Genomic DNA, 13,048 nt, shown 5'->3' on the forward strand with positions numbered 1-13,048 from the left:
ATGTTTTTATTTCTTTCGATGAAAAGCTCAATCACAGACTTTATAAATAGAGAAGGCTGTGGCTCAATTAAATAGGTCCCTGGCATGGTTCATAGACATGGATCAGTTGTTATTGTCATCCCTCTTATTTCAGGAAAAGCAGCTAACAAGAGTGATTGAGAAAAACACCGAATTGACAATACAAAATAGTGATCTTCAGCGACAAATTCATGAACTAGATAGTGTAAGTATCATCGAGAGATCAACTTTGTGGGCCGTGTTTGAATGAACCGAATGGCCAAAGAAGCTGCTAGCATGGTAGCAAGGCAAACTGTATCTATAGCATGCATTTGCAAGCCTTATTGCCCAATGACTTTTGCAGCATTCAAGCCATTTTAGAGGTGGACTTGCCCGATGCTGTGCCTCTGTGCATGAAACCGCAGGCGTGTCCATCCCCCGTCAATGTGCGCCCATCCGTTGCGCGGGTTGGTTACGATGATAATATTTGCCTACAGATAAGCTCACAATGTGCATCGCTCAAAGAGAGTCTCAACAGCGTCGGAACAGAATATGAGTCGGCCAAGTTTGAGGTAGAAACCCTGAAGGAAAAAGTTTCAACCCTGGAGTCCGTACTAAGGGTAAGCTCGATGCCGCGCTATTCAGAGTTGTACGCAATACCTCTCAGGACTGAACGCTTCTGAAAGCTATCACAATACAATATGTTTACGAGGAATACCTAGGCCGTAAGTGCCTTGCTATAAAGCAACCATAGGCACCAGTCGCCAATACGTTTCACCATATACGAATGCTTAAGATTTGCTACACTTTTTGATAATGTCCTCACTAAGGCTTTTTCTTCTAAAAATGTCATATGTTTGCATACCAATATCAATTAAATGCATTAAAATTTTTGAGTCATTGACAGTGTGATAAGCGAAGAACACCGTCGTTCGGTGTTTTTATCTCCAATATTAAAAAAGAACGCACAGCGCCAAATACCGTTAACGCACATTGAAATCATTACAACGCTTGTATGTTTCACCTCTCGAACATGTTTGTTATTCGCTCCGATTTGTCCTCTAAACGCGCGCATTTACCTATCGCTGCAGCAAATGCGCGATGCTGCTGAGCGCAAGAAGGAGCTTGAAAAGCAGCACCAGGAGGCTCAGCAGCAGCTGCGGCAGAAGCAGGAGGAGATCGCCACGCTCACCAAGGCGTCCGAGAGCGAGAAGCAGGCCTCGCTAGACACCATTCAGACGCTGGAGAGCAAGGTATGTCTGCCGAACCCCCGACCCGGGATGGATGAATGGTGTTAAGTGCGTTAACAGCTGCGGCAGCACCGAGTCATCGCTCGTGTCGAACTATGTTTGCATTTGGCCGTAAGGTACGAGTGGTAAATAAGTTGCTCGGGAATGTATAATTGCTCGGGAATGTATTAGCAGACTAATGGGAGCCGCTGCCTGAGTTGATATATTTGCGCTTGTCCTCAGATCCGGGAGCTGGAGAAAAAGGCGGAGGTTCAGAGTCTGCGCCATGAAGAACTCATGCTGGAAATGTCATCGCTCAAAAAGCAGAACAAATACAAAAACTCTCAGGACGGCAGCCCAGACGGAACCATCACTCCAGGTAACTTGACCGTAAAAGTCACGGAACATGAATCTGACTCATAGTACGGTATTCTTCGGAAATATCGCGTAGGTAAGACTTTGCTGTTAATACTACACCAGAGAGCGGTGGTTTCAAGTCTGCCAATTAATTCGTTTGCCCTGTCCGTGGCACTGACGGTGGTCACGTGTGTGTATTGCCAGACTCGATGCTGCTGTCCACGGAGAGCACTGCCCGCTCCACGCCGGTGGGCACGGCCATCACGCCCGCCAGCCTGGACGCCCTGCCGGAGGTGGACGAGTCGCCATGTAAGGCCCCCAGCTGTGACCCCTGACCCCGCCTCCCGCCCGTGGCCCCTGCTCCGCGGGCCGCGGCGTCGTTTGTGCCCGCAGCTGATCCCTGTCGGCTGCCAGGGCCGCTGTCCGCTCTGTTTGCCCGACTGACCGGTGTTGACACGAACAGAGCTGGCCCGCCGCCGGCCGTCAGAGCCCATTACCGAGCACAAGGGCGAGTCCGTCCCGCCCCGGCTGAGCAGACGGCAAAAATGCGCCCTTTGTGTGCTTCTCACTTACTCACCCATCGTGTGATAGTTCTCGCTGAAGTCGAAACCGCTGTAACCTTTGATAATTTGCCGCCGAATTAATTGTAACTGTTTAGCCCACGACATGGAACCCTCTACAATGTATCCTTCTCAAAAGCTTCTACAAACAATCCCTTATGACGTTTTAAAGCTTCAGCGTTAGATGACAGCAAAGCCCCACCCATGTTAGCTCTACTGCGTTATAGACGTTGCTTTTAAAAATCATTCATCACAATCTTGAATTTTTATATTCGAGCCTGCCTTCTCATTCGACCGAGTATCAGGCTGTTGTAGTTGGCCTTCTCTGCGCATCTTTGCATTGCTGCTTTGTCGCCTGGTGTGATGTGTGAACCTGTATTTGAGCGGGTGTCGGCGCCGGCTTCCAGTCTGGACGCGGCGAGTCACAGACATTCAACTCCCGGCCCGCTCAGTGTCGGGACCGAGCTCAGCCAGCCTCGAGCTGGACAAATTCCGCGCACAAATGGAGAGCGATACCAAGTTTTTGGCCGAGTTAGACAGGGCCCGGTCGGCGCTAGGTAAGCGTCTCTGTCGTTCTGTGGCGTCAGTGGCACGTGCAGCGGCCGCCGTTCGTGGTGTGTCGAGTTGAACTGTGCAGCGCCACCAGTCACCGTGGCGCTTCAATGTCCGGAGCGCGAGTATGGCCTACCGATCGTGCCGATGTATTGTTGTCAGTGTCGAGCACCAGAAAACCCGCTGGTGCTTTGGTGTTGTGTTGACAAGCATCGCTGAAAGCTACGATGCATCTGTGTCTCGCAATAATCTGAGGTAAATGTAATGTTAATCGTTTATGGAATTCATTCCATGCATTCTACATATTGTAAAATGAGTTTTAATTCACTGCTAAATTTATTGAACACGTTCATTGAATCGTGAATAACCATCATGAACATGATGCCTTGAAAGAGTGACGCCTGCTGCTTTTGCATGCAATTGTATTTCACTTCTCTGGCATTTTGAAGGATTTGAAATCTTTTCTCATCTCTGCTTTTGTCTGCCGATCGGTCTGACAATTTTCTGGAATGGCTTGATCTGTAGTTGCGGCCGCGTGGCTTTTGTCCCGTATGCTGTGCGCGGTGGCTGCTGTGCCTGGTTGCGTGCGGGCTGACCGTGACCGTGTGCTGGCCGACGGCCGGGTCAGGTGAGGTCAGTGTGTGACCCCTCCGGCGCTCCGTCTGTGCCTCCCCAGGCCGTCTCTGCTCTGTACCGCCGACCCGGCCCCGGAGGCGGCGGCCCGGCGCCCGGCGCTCCGGTCAGCCGACCGGCGAGCGGTCGGCCCGCTCCGGGCGGCAGCTGCCCCGCCCGCACCCGGACCCGGACCCCGACCACCCGCACCCCCACCCCCACACCCACTCCTCAGCCTCTGCCCCGGAGCTCGGCGGCGCGCCGGTGTCCGGCCGCAAGGCTCACCGATCGTCGCGCTCTCGGCGTCTGACTCGCTCGGCAGGTGGGCCGCAGTCGGTGTCTCCATTGGCCCTCATAGTGAGCGTAGGTAGCCGACAGTTGGTGTTATTAGAGGCCCTCGATAGTGAGCGTCCTCGATAGCCGCAGTTGATGTTATCAGAAGCACTGGATAGTCGCAGCGTACCGCGTAGGTAGCGGACAGATGGGGTCTCCATTGGCCTCAGCGGTCAGTGAAGGTAGCGGAAGTTGGTGTCGTCAATTCCCTTAGTTATGGTAGCTGACAGTGTCTCAATAGTGAGCGTATAAGTAGAAAACAAATGGTTTCTCCATCGGCCCTTGATAGCCAGCACAGAGGTAGCGAACAATCGGTGTCGCCTTTGGTCCTTGATAGCGTAGGTAGCTGACAGTTAATGTCATCAGTTTCCTTCGATGGATAGTTTCCGAAGCAGACAGTTGTGTCTCCATGAATATCAATAGTCAGCGTAGGAAACAAACTGGTGTTATAAGAGGCCCTCGGTAGTCAGTATAGTTAGCGGACAGTTTGAGTCACAATCTTTTTTCATTAGTTTGTTTAGAAGGCTACGTCCGTGTCCCATCGGTCTATTTATGTCAGGTTAGTCAGCCAGCGACAGTTGAAGGGAGATCGGTGACCATCAGAAGTCAGTGTGGGCAGGTGACTGGCCGCTGTGGCCCTCCTGAAATGATCCTCTTTAGTGGCTGCCACCGGCTGCTCACAGCGCCCTCCCACACCCACTGGTCTGACCACCCGGCGTAGGTGGAGCCTCTCACGTCAAAAACTTACGGCCCAACATCGTGTCCCTCCGCAGTCCCAGTTGAAACTCAGGGTATGTGCCGCTCTCATCTGAACTCAGGGCTGGTGGTGAATCATGTTCGTCATCGGAGGCCGACGACCATCCCGCCTTCGGCTGTGCAGTGTGCAGCCGCTGTATTGTTCGACCATTTTCCCCTACATACGTAGCGGCAGGGCTGGCGGCTCATATCTCCTCCCACTGTTTCTGGGTTGATGGTGTGCATATCTGGCACGAGGGAGGGGCGATGTTATTTGCCTGACCTGCCCCGACCGCAGGGCTGGCGACCAGTGCCCCCATTTGCTCGGGGTGGTGACTGACTCGGTTTGACTGACCCGTTCTGACCGCAGGGCTGGCGGCCTCTCTGGCGAGCAGCGGCGCGCCGGCGGCCGTTCCGCAGCCAGTGTACTTGACCTCAGCGCTGCCGACGCTGCCGGCCGGGCTGACCCAGCTGGGCGCCGACCAGCTGCTGCCCACCAACCCGTTCTCTGCCGGCTACCCGGCGGCCGGCGGCGCCCTGCTGCCGCCCGGCTACAGCCTGGACCCGGCGCTGCGCGTGGTGCCCGTGGCCGGCACGCTGCCGGCGGCGCTGCCCGGTCAGGTGGCCACCGTGCAGGCCATCCCGGCGGGACTCTACCGCGACGGTGAGCAGACGCACGTAGGACGCACTCAGAGAAGTCATGCAGGGAGAAACTTGGAACCGGAACGCAATGACGTTATTAGCGCTAGCTTGTGTGTTTTGTTTCATGGCAGTTATAAGTAAGAACTTTAATAATCATTTTAACTTCATCCGGTTCTCGCTTGTCCTGTCCGAGCCTTTCATAATGCGAACCAAACGGACGTCTTTTATATTGGAATTTGATCACGTATTTTAGGAGGTTATAATCTTATCCCGTACTACTGTTAATAGTGCAGACCTCATCGATGCAATCTGTGTTTCAGACAAGGCCGGGCTGATGAACGGCACCGTACCGGGCCTCCTGCCGGCCAACATGGCGCACCACCTCAACACGACGCACGCGCCGGGCGTGGTAGACGTGCTGGACATCCCCGGCAAGGGAAAGTGCCAGGTCTTCATCGCCAGGCGAGTGAACTGTACTGTGCTGCGAGAAACAAATGCAATATCAGCAATGATTTGTTGCGATTTCGCATGCATCTAGCTAGATGTTTATCGAACTTCCTTTCTTTCGAATATCATACCTCGAATGAGCAATTTTCCTGAAGTGCACTACCAGTTAATCATCAGACACAGTCTCGGTCACTCACCTTACCCATACCTTTCGACCTGCACAGGTCCGGTGACCGTCACCGCCCCCTGCCTGCAGGTACTCGTACGACCCGTTCCAGCACTCGCCGAACGAGGCGCCCGAGTCGGAGCTGCGTCTGAACGCCGGCGACTACGTGCTCGTCTGGGGCGAGGTGGACGAGGACGGTTTCCTGGACGGCGAGACGCTGGACGGCCGGCGCGGCCTGGTGCCCTCCAACTTCGTCCAGAAACTGGTCGGCGAGGACCTGCTCGAGTTCCACCGGCAGGTGGTGGCCGGCCTGCGCGACTGCGACCGCACCTCCGTCTCCACCTGCGTGCCGCACGACCTCGACTTCAACTCGGCCGACGAGGCGCTCCTCAACAACATGGGTCAGTGCTGTGACGGGGTGACCGGGACCGGTGGTGCGGGCTGCGAGACACACATGTTACGGTCCAGATCATGCTTGTTGATCTGTCGGTGTGTATTTTTGGAACGCCCTCTGCATATCAGGGGGGTCACTGAGACAAACAAAACATCAGCTTTTGCTGATAACGTCTTAATTAGTATGAGTTCGTTGATCCCTGGCTGTATGGTAATTTCATCGTCGACTATCTCATCAGACATCAATGTCCTTTCCATTTGTACCAATTTGTTTTATGAACTGTGTTTCCCCTCAGCTTGAGCCGAGGGTGTTTTAACCCGCGCCCTGATGGGGGGGGGGGGGCCATTTTGGCCCCCCTGTGGTTTTTCTTACATAGCGAGAAAAACCGGGCATCAATTTGACACCTTCACACAAAATTTCAAGTCACAGGTCACCTCAGGTCAGGAGTTATTGAGGTCAAACTGAGGTCATGTTCGAGTAAAAATGAGCAAAAAACATGACATCTTGAAACGCTCACCAATTCTACAGTTAACAAGCAATTTTAAAGTTCTTTATGTGGTTGTGTAGAGAAAAGACGGCGCTACAAAACTGCTATCTCGGATTTTCGAAATTTTGGGATTTTGACCCCCAAAAATAAAAAAAAAGATTTTTTTAGAAAAACTCAAAAAAATTCCAAATTTTTTCGAATTTCGAAAAAAACGGAATATATTTGATAGTCCCTGCGCTCTTCGATATACATACCAAATTTTAGATCGATACCTCTTTTTTTGGCCAAGTTATAGCGAAAAAACTGTTAAAAATTGATGACGTCAAATTTTTGAACTCAATTTTTAGCGATTCTAGACCTCGTAGCGCAAAACGGAGACCACCATTGAACTCCCCGTGACGAGCTGCATCGATTCGATACCCATTTTATGCAAAAATATCAACTTTGAAATTTGACCTAATTTGACCTGACCTTGACCTGACCTTGACCTGACCTTGACCTGACCTTGACCTGACCTTGACCTGACCTTGACCTGACCTTGACCAAAACGTGACCTAAGCTGGCCCTAAAGTCTGTCTGACCCACATTATCGCATTTGTCATGTAAAATGGACCATAAAACATGTATCACACGACACTTTCATATTGTGACCCCCCAGTGACCTGACCTCTGTGACCTGACCTGGTATCAGTGACCTCAAATAGCAAAATATGTGTTTGAAGAACAATTCCCCATCGATGATTTTCAATGAAATGCATTTTACTCGATTTTACAACGCATTTCTTGAAATGCCTGTAAACGGTGAAAATTCGACCTTTGACCTGACCTGTGACGTCATCGGTTTGACCGAGGTCAATGAAATTGGGTCACAAGGTAGTTCCCCGTTGGGGCTATCCAACACCGTTTACCGCTTGTCGCTATGTTGCGTGGTTCTCAAGATCTGAGGGGGGGGGGGCCAAAATGGCCCCCCCCCCATCAGACCGCGTTGCTCGGCAGAACCCATCTGGGCGCGGGTTAAATGCCTATTTTTCACATTTCCACCCGTTCGGCCTTCACAGTACGCACAGTACTAAAAGACCATGGTCTGACAAAACAATATTTTGTCAATATTGTCTGTCGTCTTTGTACTGCTAGGCTTGCTGTTAAGTGTTTTGTTTGTGCTTGTATGTCCTGTTGTGCCGTTAGCTGAGTTATTTGGTTCCATGCTATCTGGTGATTGCTTGGATCGTACTTTAATTAATGGTACCGCTTAACCAAGTTTACGAAACTGACACTCCAATCTGGCTCGCTCAACATTGTGTGCATTGCTTGACATATTCTAAGAAAACAAACAAACCTTAATTTTCGGGCTCATTGACCCATTTTTTCCATCTATGCTGTCGCCTCACCCGCTTACAGTGGTACTGAAACGCTTCCGACCCCTCTTCTTGATGCCTCATACCTCAAGTCTGATGCTCTCATTTTCTATCCTAATTTTCACACCTCTTTCTATGTAGCTATCTCTCCGTTCTCTCTGTTCCCCTTTCCTCTCTGCGCTCTTTCCCCATTGTCTCTCTTTCCCTTCTCTCTGTTCTCGTGTCCCGTTTTCGCTCTTCCTTCCCGTCCTCTTTCCCTTCAAATTTCATCCTCTATAATCTCTTCCATTCTCTCTGCTGCTCACTCGTGTCTCAGATTTCAGAAGCTCTCTCCCTCTGTCCTGTTGTTGTCTGTCTGTCTGTCTGTCTGTCTGTCTCTGTGGCTGAGCCCGCGCTGTTCCGTAGCCCACTTACGCTTCAATAAGCACGGTGCTCGGATCCAGCGGCGAATGCCGGAGGTGCGGCGCGTGCAGGGCTACAGACCGAGTACGTCGGCAGCGCACAACTCTCTTTTTTCCCCTTTATTCCTCTAGTAACTATTATCTGTTGATGCACAGGTACTGCCTAGTCTGCATTTGTGTGCTTGTAGATGCCTGTATGCTCTCCGCATAACGCATGAACGCACTCCAGTTTATTTTCTTGTAAATTTGAGCACTGTTTTTCGTTTATGTATACCGAATTTTTCTGAATTTATTTTGCAGCTGTATTGGGAATGAATTAAGAATCTTATTATAATCCTTCATCCCGTCTTCTACATATAGGGTAGTTAATTAGTAAAGATGTGCTGCTTGTTTCTGAAACGGTGGACGCATCTATTTTATCATCACCCGGTATTTTTCACATTTTTTATCTTGTTTATTCATATTTATTACGATGTATGTATAATTTATAGCATAACACATTTTTTTTATATCGACAAGACTCTGCCAATTTCATTGCAAGTACTCGTAGACTGCACATATACTGAGATTTTCTTAACCCTTTTTGCTTCTGCTTGCGCCGTGTTCACGTATTCCTTCTTTATAATAATCATATGATTGTAATTCCACGAATCACCATGCAGATGATTTATGCAAAGAACCGGGTTAAGCGTTTGTTAGCCGCCATTCACCCCTCATTCATCCCACACCGCACCAAACTTATATGGATTCTGTGCCTCGCGAAAAAAGCGACTTAATAGCAGAGATTAGGGTAGTTTTATTGTTATCATTGTTGTACACGCTCTTCGCTTTTTTCAGCTCAGCACGACGTCTCAGTGTGCGCCACGATGTGTTGTATTTCCTCACCACACCACTCTGCCACTTCACAGTGACACCCGACCTCCGTTACGCCAGTGTGACGGATGCCTTGTCCTCCTGCACCGATGTAGCACCAGCTCTGACCTGGCACCGGCGACCGGCAGACGAGTACGCGGCGGGGCGGCCGGTCCAGGACGGGTACGGGCCGCCGGCGCAGTACCCGGCCCAGTACCGGTACGAGGGCTCGCTGCTCAGTGATGACGAGGAGGAGGAGCACCTGGGCGGAGGTCCCGGCGGGCAGGGCACAGGTCAGTACAGTGGGACAGGGCACAAGTCAGTGGTCAGTCCTGGGGCCAGGGCATAGGCCAGTGGGCGGCGTCAGGACACAGGTCAGCCACGACAGACAGGGGTCAAGTCAGTGGTCTCAGTCCTGGGGCCAGGGCATAGGTCAGTGTGTGTGTGTGGGGGGGGGGGGGGTCAGGACACAGGTCAGTAAGGAGCTGGCGGACAGTCTGGGTGGTGGCAGGGCGTTGGATAATGAACATATGATCATCTGCGACGGTCGGAGGCGTAAGGGTGGTGCTGTTCACAGGTATTTCGACTAGATTTGGAAACGCTTTTTAGCAATGTGTTTCCGCGCCCCTAACAGGCGAATTTTTGTCTAGAAAATGCGTTGTTGTTCAGGTTTAATCTTTTTTTTTAAATGCTTGTAATGCGCTTGTATTTTTGGTAGTATTGCGTTCCACAGCTCACTGGCTATTTAGCTTTCCAATGTGCACACCCGTGTAGTGCCTCGTGCCGCCGCCCGCCGTTCGTGTGACACTCCCTGGCGCGCCCCGTGCCGTTCCCCGTCCACGTGTGACGTCGGCCGTCCTCCCACCAACCAGACGTGTTCTTCTCGGTACTAGTGCCGCCGCCGCGTCAGCTGACGCTCGAGCGCCAGCTCAACAAGTCGGTGGTGATCGGCTGGAACGCGCCCGACGCGCCGCCGGGCACCGTCGACTGCTACCACGTGTACGTGGACGGCCTGCTGAGGACGAGCGTGCGCGCCTCGGAGCGCACCTGTGCCCTCATCGAGGGAGTCGACTCGAGCCGGGTGAGCGGACCGTGTCAGGGGCGACCTCTGTGTGGGGTGGTGGGGCTGTCAAACGTCTTGGGAGAGGCAAGCTAATTATAGTTTGCCATTAGGGCAGCCACAGTTCTGCAGGCTCTTATTCGTCATCAGTCTCTATGATATTGATTTCATTAAAAGTTAATATCTAAATTATTTGTCGGTCTGCTGGCTTGTCGATACCGATAGCGTATCATTCTCTGACCGGCCCTCTCGCCCACTTACAGCCGCACCGTATCAGCGTGCGCGCCGTGACGCCGAACCGGCGCACCTCGCGAGACGCCGCGTGTACCATGCTGATCGGCAAGGACGTGCCGCTGGCGCCGACGGCCGTGCGCGCCACTAACGTCACGTCCACGTCGGCCGTGATCAGCTGGCTGCCGAGCAACAGCAACTTCCAGCACACGGTGTGCGTCAACAGCGTGGAGGTGCGCACCGTCAAACCGGGCGTCTACCGGCACACCATCACAGGTCAGTGGCGGCGAAACGGGCCCGGTATGATCTGCTGGTGGACTGGGAGGGTTGTCTCGAGGTATCGGCAGATCCAACACTATTCATAACCCGAGTCAAATTGAGTGAATGTTGTTTTGTGATGAAATCGACATTGTGTAGGATATTTTTTTTTTAAAATAAATTTAGTCCGAAGGGATGAATGGAGGGCTTCAAGCATCGGCAATCACACATCAGTTATAATAAGCGAATTGCTTAGCATACTCCGTATTGTTTCGTGCTGACGGGTGCCAATTCTTCTTGACAGGCATATCTCCGAATACGACATATCGTGTGAGTGTGAAAGTGAAGAACATCACGGCACCTCAGTTCGCCAGTCGCACGCCGAAGCAGCTGGAGCGGCTGGCCACGCACATCGAATTCCGCACTCTGCCGAAAGGTGAGTAATAGGTGGAGGGTAACATGGTAAAGGTGAACGGCAGTGCACCATAGGGTGAAGTCGTATAAGAGTACGCACTTAGTGGATTTCTTGCTCTCATTTGCTTAATATTTGAAGGAAAGAAATCGCAAATAGGGAATATTAAAGTTCATTGAATTAGCCATCAACCCATGGGGCAATGATCCTTCAGCGTAAATGGAAGTGGTCTAAAACTGACATTTTCTGAACCGTTGCACTTGCGTACTCTTACCATATGGGGTGTGTAAGAGTACGCACGCCAGGCGGGTGGAGTACGCAAGCATATGAACACGCACCTATGCAGCTTGCACTGTCCAAATGCTTAACTTCAAACTCAGAAGGCATTTAAGTTAATTCTAGTATCCAAAAAGAAAAACATAAAATAAATCTTTCAAGTCTATAAATCAGGAAATAATCATGTCGTGTGTTTCTTAAAAAAATGCACAATCAAAAAGGAGAATAACTCGTATTTGGAAGAATTTCGGGTACGCATCTGCATCACAGTGCTCCATTGATGATATACCTACAAAACAAACGTCATTGAGCGATAGATTGATAATTCTATATTTCTGTATATTCGATTTAATGTATAATTCTGCGTACTCTTACCCTCCTGAACAGTGCGTCCTCTTACCGTACATGCAATTCGCGCACAAAACAACCCCGAAACGTTGTGCAAAACTTCGCAAACATAATATTGCACTGTACAGTATTTCCCCAGATAACCTCACAAGTTTCCCACAACAATCACGGAAATGTACCTTATCTCAACTGCCAAGTATCAAAATTATTGTACCATATCATAATAATATCATAACGCTCGAAAATAATATTCATCGCCTTAAACTCAACAGCGTCGCCTCTCAACGCCCACGTTCCGTTGGTGACATGCACGCACTGGCGGCTTCATGTCACTTCATGAACTCTACAAACCCGCGTTGCTAAGCAACCGAAACAGCTGATGCGTACTCTTATCGCCCGCGTACTCTTACCCGCCCTTACCCTATGCCTCGTATTTTGATTATTTCGATGTATTTATATGTTATGCATATGTCGTTTGCGGCAGCGATTTGAATAAGCGGCAGTGTCATGCTATTACGCTTGTCCGCTCACCAATATCTTTCAAACGACTTCCATCGGCCCCTTCCCCGCGAGCATTTAGTGAGATCTCTGTCGATAGATGGCACTGGCATCAAACGCCTGAACTGATGCTGTGCCGCATTACACAGCATGCGAAGTGGGCTGTGCGGCTTGATCTGATGAACCAGCTCAAGTCGTATGCTTGTCACGTGTTGAAAGTAGGCGGATTTAGTCGTACAAAGGAAGCAAAAACATTAAAAACAAATGTTCTTATACGATGTAGACAGTGGCCAATGTTCTTCGCAGTTTTCCACGTCTTGTCTAACTCGATGTTATTTTCTTTACGCGGCAAGGCTGGAAAGGTGAGTGCAAGTGGCTGTTTGGTGCCTTGATTTTCCCAGACAGATTTCAATTACAATGTTGTTGATGAATTATTTTCCTTGGTTGGAACTTGGAAGCCCATTGTGCTTAGTTTCAACGCGCTGCTCAGCTGATATTTGACACCAATAGCACTGCTCCCCATCACATCTCTCGTTTGGCCCTCCGGCCGCCGCTGTGTTGCTACTCGCTGCAGTATCGCCGTCCTACTCTCTATGCTGCCGGTCGTCCGCTGGCAATATCGGGGCGCGGAGTATCATTTATCGGAATCGACTATCATTTATCGGACTGGACTATCGAGGTCACCGCGGGGTGTGGTCGTTCCTTGTTCTGCCCGCCGGGCGCTTGACACACCAAACACTAGAGGGCGTGGTCACCAACCATCGGGCTATAGGGCGGCCACCGGTCAACCCAGTCACATCAGGGCAGCTGGGAGCTAGTATCGCCATTTTGCAAATCGGAGCCATG

General features: G+C 50.8%; 1 protein-coding gene across 7 annotated transcripts in view; it reads left to right on the top strand.

Moving 5' to 3' along the window:
- The window catches only part of LOC122378977 (peripheral-type benzodiazepine receptor-associated protein 1-like), a 98,094-nt gene that overhangs the window by 62,739 nt on the left and 22,307 nt on the right, over window positions 1-13,048 (top strand). For 4 of the 7 annotated variants that reach the window (XM_043360736.1, XM_043360741.1, XM_043360740.1 and 1 more), the window contains 14 exons: window positions 134-223; window positions 495-617; window positions 1,089-1,250; window positions 1,470-1,605; window positions 1,788-1,892; window positions 2,551-2,700; window positions 4,746-5,039; window positions 5,338-5,479; window positions 5,721-6,031; window positions 9,269-9,412; window positions 9,992-10,200; window positions 10,443-10,686; window positions 10,973-11,104; window positions 12,556-12,564. In XM_043360736.1, the coding sequence (XP_043216671.1) occupies window positions 134-223; window positions 495-617; window positions 1,089-1,250; window positions 1,470-1,605; window positions 1,788-1,892; window positions 2,551-2,700; window positions 4,746-5,039; window positions 5,338-5,479; window positions 5,721-6,031; window positions 9,269-9,412; window positions 9,992-10,200; window positions 10,443-10,686; window positions 10,973-11,104; window positions 12,556-12,564 (2,251 nt within the window). The remainder of the gene's footprint in view (window positions 1-133; window positions 224-494; window positions 618-1,088; window positions 1,251-1,469; window positions 1,606-1,787; window positions 1,893-2,550; window positions 2,701-4,745; window positions 5,040-5,337; window positions 5,480-5,720; window positions 6,032-9,268; window positions 9,413-9,991; window positions 10,201-10,442; window positions 10,687-10,972; window positions 11,105-12,555; window positions 12,565-13,048) is intronic. The other 3 variants (XM_043360738.1, XM_043360737.1, XM_043360739.1) reach the window with 3 other exon arrangements.

The sequence above is a fragment of the Amphibalanus amphitrite genome, unplaced genomic scaffold (assembly GCF_019059575.1).
Source record: "Amphibalanus amphitrite isolate SeventyFive unplaced genomic scaffold, NRLGWU_Aamphi_draft 000069F_arrow, whole genome shotgun sequence".
NCBI classification, from domain to species: domain Eukaryota; kingdom Metazoa; phylum Arthropoda; class Thecostraca; order Balanomorpha; family Balanidae; genus Amphibalanus; species Amphibalanus amphitrite.